This window comes from Kryptolebias marmoratus, unplaced genomic scaffold (genome assembly GCF_001649575.2).
Source record: "Kryptolebias marmoratus isolate JLee-2015 unplaced genomic scaffold, ASM164957v2 Scaffold51, whole genome shotgun sequence".
NCBI lineage: Eukaryota > Metazoa > Chordata > Actinopteri > Cyprinodontiformes > Rivulidae > Kryptolebias > Kryptolebias marmoratus.
In genome coordinates, this window is record NW_023665785.1 from 7,877 (window position 1) to 16,286 (window position 8,410).

An 8,410-nucleotide genomic window follows, 5' to 3' on the forward strand; every position below is an offset into this window, starting at 1 on the left:
ATTAGGATTTGTACCCGAGACTCACCCTGTCCCTTTTGCTTCACAGATCATTCCACGATTCCTCACTGTATATATAACCGGACACTTGTAAATAAACTACACTTACCTTCAGCTGATGTCTCTGTGTCTGGTTTTGGTCTCGTTCATGGACAAGTTACCTTGCGTTCCTGTCAACGGCAGGGTAAGGCAACAAGAAACCATGGCACAGATAAACAGCAACCAACAACCGACAAACAATGAACCGACGGATAGTGAGAGAAGTGAGCGGGTTTTTGAATACAGAGGGTGACGAGGCAAGTGGAAACAGGTGAGTGGAGATGATGACAGACAGGTGGAGATGGGCGTGGCAAGGAGGGCAAAAGAGAGACGGGGGAGGAGTGAATACTGGGCACCATACAAACAGGAAAAAACCAAACTGAAACAACAACAAGATAATAAAGATAAACTAAACAGAAAACACAAAAATCCAAATCCTCACAGTGTGTTTCAGAAGAAAGGACAGGGATGGGTTATAAAGTTATTTATGGTGACTGAGAAACTGGGAGATTTGGAGAGGACGAACTTGGAGCAAATGAGAAGAGATTCTGTTTTGTTGCTGCTGAGTTTTAGAAAGTGTTGTCCAAACCAGTTCGTAATCTCATATAAAAACAGATCAGCAAAGAAAAGGGAGGAAATGTAGAAATGAGTTTAGCAGAGAAGAAGAGCTGGGTGTCATCAGCGTATCAGGAAAAAATAATATTGTTTCCTAAAACAGAAAAGAGAGGAAGTAGATAGCTTATAAAAAGAAGGGAACCCAGGACGGAGCCCTGGGGAACACCACAGGTAACTGGGGATGGTTCTGACACCTCTGAGCCGAACAAACTGAGTCCAATCAGAGAGGTACGGTGAACTGAACCAGTTTTTACTGCAGTTTCAAGGAAAGATGAAAATGGTCAGAAGTTAAAGAAGAGTGAATACTTTTAGTTTTTGAAAAGAGAAAACTAAATGAGCTGACAAGCAGATGGTTTGGAGATATTTTACTGACAGTTGGGAGGAGAAAGGCTGCTTGGACAGGAGGGAAGCTGCTGGTGGACGTTTGGATTTAATGACTGTAAGGAAGGAGTTACCTGCTTGTTACCATGGAGACGTCTCTTGGCACATTGCTCTGGACATCTTTTATCAATAACTGATATGGAAATCAGATGATCTTTGATTTCTCTCATCAATTCTCTGATTTTACTGAACTTTTCTAAAAGGCCTTCCTAAACCCATCCATCCAAAGATCCTGAAGCCAACATCAGAGATCCAGAGCTTTGGGTCTCGGTTCCTTACCGGACACGGCAGAGACGACCGGCGGACAGACCTCATCTGGACCGGAGGCTCCAAGCTGCACCTGCTGTCAGGTCGTCCTTCCCCTTCCTCCTCCTCCTCCTCCTCCTCCTCCTCCTCCTGCTCCTGCTTCTTCTGCCGCTCCCCTCCTCTGTACTGCTGCATCCAGGTGTTGAAAATCCTGACATCTTCTTCTTCATCCTCCTCTTCGTCTTGCTCCTCTTCTTCCTGGTCTCCTCTCATGAGGAGCAGGTCTTCAGGGTCTGAAAACACATCTTCTTCTCTGTCTGGGTTCATAGTGAGGGCACTTTGTCTGCAGCTTAATGAAGCTTTAGGAGACGTGAAGATGAATGTGAAACCAGCTGAGAACGAGGAGGTTCATCTCGCTGCAGAGCCATGAAGCTTCTCCACAGAGCCTTCAAACCTCCATCTTCAGCTCGTTTGTCTTCTGCAGCTCTGAGCTGAAGTCAGTGTTAATCTCTTCTCTGAAGCCGTGGAGGAGGAAGAGGAGGAGGAAGATTACACCTGCTGACAGGATCTGTGTCACATGATCTGAAAACACCTCTCTGTTCTTCAGCTGCTCATGGAAAAACCATCTGAAGAACAGAAACATCAAATCTGAGCTTCCAGGCTTTTACTATTTGTATGTTTCTGTCTTTAAATTATTCAACAAACATCCAGAAATTATTTTTAAATTAATCATTCTGCCCTGACTAACAGTCTGAACGCTGACTCAGCGTTATTCTTTACTGTTTATGTAATGTTGTTTGGCATTTAACTGCTGCGTGTGCTTAATACTACTACTACTACTATTACTACTACTACTGCTAATACTACTAATACCACCACTACTACTACTACTACTGCTACTGCTGCTAATACTACTACTACTACTATTACTGCTACTGCTGCTAATACTACTACTACTACTATTACTGCTACTGCTGCTAATACTACTACTACTACTAATACTACTAATACCACCACCACGACTACTACTACTGCTGCTAATACTACTACTACTACTATTACTGCTACTGCTGCTAATACTACTACTACTACTGCTAAAATATTTCATTTTTAATATAAATCACTGTAGAGGTTAAATCGTTTACTATTAATCAGAATTTTTTAGAACTGTATTAGCTTCTTTTTTAAAAAATGTTTTGTTAAAGTCTGTTTTACTGGATAAAAATATTAAATGTTTCAGTGTTTTTAGGTGAACATCTCTTCTCATTTTCTTTGATTACTGTTGAATTTAATGTTTTTAAGGAAAGAAAAATTCTGAAGTGGATAAAAGGTTTACATATTAAAGTTATTTAGCATTAAAAGTATGTTTTTTGAAATATAGTGTTATTCAAAACACCGACTTTATAAATAATGAAGTTATCTTCATCTTTTGCAATTTTCAAATCTTTATTTTCAATGCTTTGATTTACAGTCTTTAATATGTTTTATGAGATGTTTTCAGGTGAACCTGAGGTGAAGAGCAGGTGTAACTGATGCACATGCGCACCTCCGACATGTTTCGGCGTCAAGGGGGCGGAGCCATCGGTGTGAAGAGGGGCGGAGCCAGCAGCGTTAGCTCCCGGAGTGTAAACAATTAGCCGTTATCCGTTAGCCGTTAGCCGGAATCCACACGGAGGTTCTGATGAATGACCCGAGGATGAGCGGCGGTTCCGACCCGATGGGTGAGACTTTGCTGACTCACTGTGACCCGCTTTCAGCAGCGGTTGGTGTTTAGTGACTAACGTTAGCCCCGGATAGCCCGAAAAATATTACAATTTTAAATGACCGTGGTTTACTTTCGTGTTTAATACGTTATAAACATGTAATAACTGGTGGTTGTGACTTGGCGGAAGTTCGGCTTTAATTCGGCTCAACATTTATTTTAAATGACCTAAAATACTGATTTAAATCAGGCTGTTAACCTTCGTTTGGACCCATCAGGTCCAGGCAAGGAGAGAAACTCCGGTTAAAACTGTTTATTTCTTCACAGACAGGAAGCCCGTTTGGGCCTAATCAGAACCAGGTTCGGTAGTTTATGGATCTTGGAAGTGATGTGTGCTCCAGAAGTGGCTCCAGTAATTCTTTAACTTGAGAAAAGATCCAGATTTACATTAAGTTAGCTTCCGATTGGACGTACAGTAAAGGGCTATTCCGCAGAATTTGGGAATGTTCAGGAAATCCAATTTTATTTTATTTCTTTTCTCTGGCATTTAGACTACATTGGAACTAATCAAAAACTACAATGCTTAGATTGTTCCGGTGTGATCCAAGTGCAAGAACACACAGACTTTACTTTAACAAATAAAATAAAGTGTTTACGAACGCAGACAGTGATAAAGATTATAGTTTAGTTCAGGTCTAAGATCTAAGATGAGCCAGACATTAAAACTACTGTGAAATCAGATGCTGACTTCAGTGCTGCAGACTCCTGTGACATGTTTCTCCTCTGCAGCCTCCCCTCTCCCTCTCTCCTCCCTGCGCCTCCTCATCCCTCCCCTCCGCCTCCTGACCGCGGCCATGTGGCAGGTGACCCAGCAGCGGAGCGTGAAGCATTATGGGATGCTGGAGGACTTTGTTTCCGTGGTAACGGAGGCCGTCCCGCAGCTGCTGACGGACAGGCAGAGGGGTCTGCTGCTGCTGGCTCTGAGGGCCAAGGTGAGCGTTCACTCAGGTGTATTAAAAGCCTTCAGAGGAGGAGGAGTTCAGGGACTTCCTGTTCTTACTGAAACTGTTCCGATCAACAAATAAAACCAGATCTAGGCCAGAAATATACAAGAAGTCCAACCCACTGGTGGTTCAGAACAACACCAACAGCTCGCCATGTTTCTGTACATGTGATGAGCAGGAAGTGACTTCCTTTGTTTGCAGGTGACCCTCTGTGACCCAGCTGACGCTCAGACTCACCTGAACCAGATCCGAGCCGTCTCGGAGACAACGGTGAGGACTCCTGCTCTTCACAACAAACAAACGAGAGTTACCAGGTGTGCCGTGATTAAAGATGGCCGCCACAGGAGCAGAGCAGCTGTTAGATTGGACTGTGAGTGAGCTGCTGTCCGTCCTCAGACTGTCTCTTTGTCTCGGCAGCAGGATGAAGACGTAAACAGATGCTGCTCTGCTCTGCTGACCCTCACCAACAAACTGACGGAGATGCCTGCCGACGCTCGGCGCCTCCTGCTGGTCGGTGCTTCAAACCTGCACCTTCATCATCGCTCCATCCTCATCCTCATCCTCTCCGTTTCTCCTCCAGGAAGTGTTTGACCAGAGTTTTGACTCCGCCCTGCAGTCCCTCATTTCTGACTTCCTGTCCCGGATCGAGCAGCTGTTCCCTGTCCCTGACTTCAGACAGGTGCTCCTCCTCTTCCTCACCTCGTCCTTCCTGTGACGTGTTCAGATTTGTTGTTAAGAATCTGTTTCAGGTGATGTGCCTGCAGGTAGTCAGCTCTGATGTCTCGCTCACACACACACACACACACACACACACACACACATTTGTGGTTTATGAGACCAACTAACTTTTTCCTCAGGTCAAATCTCACTCCTAAAATGTTCCCTTTCAGAACATAAATAAATTTGACGAGATTTTCCTTTTTAGTTTAGCTAGTTTACTTTTCCCTCTCGAGAGTTTTGACCTGAAAATGAACCTAACCTCCCACCCTGATCGTGATCAGTCCACCTCGTTTATATCCAGCAGCAACAGAACGGTAGAAACCTGTCTGTCAGGTCCGGTCCGGTCCGGTCTGCTGTCCGACACCTGACAATGTGCTGAGATTCTGTTGTTTATTGCTCTGATTTATTCTCTTAATGAGCTGAAATCATCATATTAGAAATGACAACTGACAGTTAAAAATGAATTTAAGAAAGCTATAGGTGGCAGCAAGAAAAAAAAACAATTACTTCTATTTGTTGCTTAAAGTGACTTCTTATCTTTGCTCTGTGGTTAAGATGCATTTTCTGACAGTTTTCTGAAGTAGGTTTTTAATAAACAGGTCATTAAAACTTTGAGCCGAGCGGCCGGCAGCTGAGCAGAGGTTTTTTTTTACCCTGACGTGTCCAGGTATTACCTCTGCCTCCTGTGGGTCACATCAGCCCAGCAGCAGGTTCTAAGCTTGGTTCTGGACAGATTCAGACTACAGACAAAAGGAGGGAAAACATTTTCACTTAACGACTGTCTGTCCTGTAGGCTGCCTCTTGGCTCGACGGCGCCCCCGCTGCTGTGGAAGACTTCCTTCAGGACAGGAAACACCTGAGGGAGCTTCTGACCAATCAGAGCTGCCGCCTGGGACAAGCAACAACCGCAGGTACGAAGATGACAGACTGCGAGCACACCCGAACCTGACGAAGGTCTGAACTGGTTCTGTTCTCCTCAGTGAGTGAAGACACAGAGTCCACCCTCCTCTTCGCCTGGTCCCACCCCTTCTTCACCAAAGCAACCAATCCTGAGCCCCCGTCCACTCACACAGCTGCCCAATCAGACACTCTCCCTGACAGAGGCGGTCCTCTGCAGGTGAAGGTGGAGGTGGTGGTGACAGTGGAGGAGGAGGAGGCTGTGATTGGTCTGACAGAGCAGGAGGCGTCCAATCAGAGCTCAGACACACCTGAGGTCCTGGACAGGTGAGGGTCTGATGTCAGTTCTGTTACCAACTGAGTCCAAACACACCTGTTTAATAAAGCTGCTGTTCCTGGCAGGTTAAAGGACTCACCTGGAAACTGTGTCAGCCAATCAGAAGGTTCAGGTAACTCTCTCTCTCTCTCTCACACACACACACACACACACACACACTCTGAAGCAGTGCACTGAAACGGCCCGTCTCCACAGCCGAGGGCCCAGCCGGCACCCTGTACAGCATTTCCCACAATTCTCAGCGTGTGGCTCACAGGTGTCCTCAGTGTGGGAAGTGTTTCATCTACAGATCTCAGGTGAGCTCGTTTACCTGCGCCAGTATTTGTCCAGTTTAATCAGGACGTCTTTAAAACGTCCAACCTGTCTTGTAGGTAATTCGCCACCTGCGCTCAAACCGGGCCTGTGGGTCGGTCTCAGCAGCCGGCACCGTGAACCCGAAGGTTCAAGCTGAGGAAGAGCCCCGCCCCCCGGAGCCCCGCCCTGTCAGGACCCACACCTGCTTCCAGTGCAGCTCAGTGTTTAAAAGCCAAGGCGAGCTGCTGTCCCACCAGCGGTCGCACCGAGCGCGCCCCGTTCATCAGTGCGCTCAGTGCGACCGCACCTTCCAGCACCTGTCCAGCCTGACCAATCATAGGCAGACACACCTGGACAAGGAGGGCTTCGTCTGCAGCAGGTGTAACAAGACGTTTGGGTCAGCGAAGGACAGGGACGCCCACCGTCTGCTGGACCTCAGCTGCTTCGTCTGCTCCGTCTGCTCGCAGACGTTCAGCTCGCAGACGCTGCTGCTGCGACACCTGCAGACGCACTCGGCCGAGGGAGCCGAGCTGCGCTACAGCTGCCGCTTCTGTGAGCAGAGCTTCTCAGGTGAGAGCTGCAGGTACACCTCTGACTGTTCAGGTAGCATCCGTCCTGAAGTGACCCCTGTCCTCGTTACTCTTCTGACTTCGGGTTGTTTTACCTGTGCAGGTATCAAAACAGACAGGGGTGCCACGACTTTTGCTTTTTGTACCTTTTATACTTTTCAAAAAACTGACTTTATTTAGAAAAATCCCATTCAAATACATCGAGGTGCCACTAAGTGCTCATGCTGAGTTTTCACAGGAAGTGGAATTTCTCTCGTTTGTTTTGCATTTCTGGTTCATTCGGGCTCAATCTGTTCGTGTCGTAGGAGTGACTCTGCTTCGGATCCACCAGCGCACGCACGCCTCTCGCTCGTACCGCTGCGATGACTGCAGCAAGTTGTACGGCTCGTTGGCGGGGCTGCAGTCGCACCGGGCGACCCACAGCAGCGACAGCCGCTTCCTGTGTCCGCAGTGCGGCAAGCGCTTCAAGACCCGCGACGGCCTGGAGGGCCACCTGAGGACCCACACCGGGGAGCGGCCCTTCCGCTGCCCCCACTGCCCCAAAGACTTCACCGCACTCGCAGGCCTCAACGTGCACGTACGGCAGCACACCGGGGAGAGGCCGTACGTGTGCACGGTGTGCGGGAAGGGCTGGCCGTCTGGAGGAGACCTGCAGAAACACATGAGGACCCACACCGGGGAGAGACCCTACGTCTGCCAGGACTGCGGGAAGGCCTTCTCCATCTCCTGTCACCTGACCGAGCACCGCCGCATCCACACAGGTGAGGAAGGGTCCGGGGGGGAGGGGTCCAGAGAGGGGGGGAGGGGTCCAGAGAGAGAGAGGGGGTGGTCCAGATGGGGGAGGAGGAGTCCACACAGGTGAGGAGGGAGGGGGAGTCCAGAGAGAGAGAGGGGGAGGGGTCCAGACGGGGGAGGAGGAGTCCACACAGGTGAGGCAGGGTTCAAACAGGTACGACAGGAAGCCAGTCTGACTGAAGTGTGTGGAAGAGTCGAGTGTTTCCTGGTTTTCTTTCTGTCCTGCAGGAGAGAAGCCGTTCTGCTGCCCAGAATGTGGGAAATGTTTACGGAGGAAGTTTGACCTGAAGAAGCACATCCTGTCCCACAGTAATGTCCGTCCCTTTGCCTGTGTCCTCTGCTCCAAAAGCTACACCCGTCAGACTCACCTGAACCGACACCTGCTGACCCACAGAGCTGCTGACGGAGGGGTGCTGGAGACAGAGACAGAGACGTCCTACAAGACCTAACCTCCAGAATCACCTGCAGACATTTGCTTCTAAAAGATTCTGTCATTTTGCCACAAAGAACTGAAGAAACTGCAGGTGGAGATTCTTTTGGACAAACTTTATTAGCATGGTTTAGCTGACAGTTAAACAGGAAGTGAGTTAGTGTCTACTCATCAGCTCCTGTCTTTTCAATAACTTTCTTGATCCACCTGCTCATCCTGAACAGGTGAGTGTAGAAGCCGTACTTTCCATCACGGTCGCAGCCTTCGCCCCAGGACACGATCCCGATCTGGTACCAGCGGTTCTCTGCCGGGTACTGAAGAGAGAGACAGGTGGTCAGCAGGTAACCGGGGAGTAACTAGCTGTTCAGCAGGTAACCGGGGAGG

At 48.3% G+C, this 8,410-nt stretch overlaps 3 protein-coding genes across 4 annotated transcripts in view; 1 reads left to right on the forward strand and 2 right to left on the reverse strand.

The window, feature by feature from the left end:
• The window catches only part of LOC119616827 (histone H3.v1-like), a 6,310-nt gene extending 4,161 nt beyond the window's left edge, over positions 1-2,149 (reverse strand). Inside the window, exon 1 of the mRNA XM_037974431.1 lies at positions 1,312-2,149. Within this exon, the coding sequence (XP_037830359.1) occupies positions 1,312-1,605 (294 nt within the window). The 5' untranslated portion in view covers positions 1,606-2,149. The remainder of the gene's footprint in view (positions 1-1,311) is intronic.
• A 679-nt stretch (positions 2,150-2,828) lies between these two features.
• On the forward strand, positions 2,829-8,075 carry LOC108228249 (oocyte zinc finger protein XlCOF6). Of its 2 annotated transcripts, none has more exons than XM_017403772.3 (12): positions 2,829-2,999; positions 3,770-3,972; positions 4,186-4,254; positions 4,402-4,494; positions 4,565-4,663; positions 5,498-5,615; positions 5,685-5,928; positions 6,004-6,050; positions 6,134-6,234; positions 6,310-6,802; positions 7,107-7,562; positions 7,825-8,075. In XM_017403772.3, exons 1-12 carry the CDS (start codon positions 2,960-2,962, stop codon positions 8,043-8,045), a joined length of 2,184 nt encoding a protein of 727 aa, XP_017259261.1. In that variant the 5' UTR covers positions 2,829-2,959; the 3' UTR covers positions 8,046-8,075. The 2 variants fall into 2 exon arrangements, with proteins under 2 accessions (XP_017259261.1, XP_017259262.1); XM_017403773.3 differs by having other exon boundaries at positions 2,831-2,999; positions 4,405-4,494.
• A 46-nt stretch (positions 8,076-8,121) lies between these two features.
• The window catches only part of f2 (coagulation factor II (thrombin)), a 12,039-nt gene continuing 11,750 nt past the window's right edge, over positions 8,122-8,410 (reverse strand). The window contains exon 15 of the mRNA XM_017403774.3: positions 8,122-8,340. Coding sequence (XP_017259263.1) covers positions 8,191-8,340 — 150 coding nt within the window. The 3' untranslated portion in view covers positions 8,122-8,190. The remainder of the gene's footprint in view (positions 8,341-8,410) is intronic.

Excerpts from the sequence above, each read along its gene's own strand:
- LOC108228249 (XM_017403772.3), top strand. The coding sequence starts at position 2,960 with ATGAATGACCCGAGGATGAGCGGCGGTTCCGACCCGATGG. Across the intron at positions 3,000-3,769 it reads CGGCGGTTCCGACCCGATGG|CCTCCCCTCTCCCTCTCTCC; the intron begins GTGAGACTTTGC and ends TCTCCTCTGCAG. Across the intron at positions 4,255-4,401 it reads GAGCCGTCTCGGAGACAACG|CAGGATGAAGACGTAAACAG; the intron begins GTGAGGACTCCT and ends TTGTCTCGGCAG.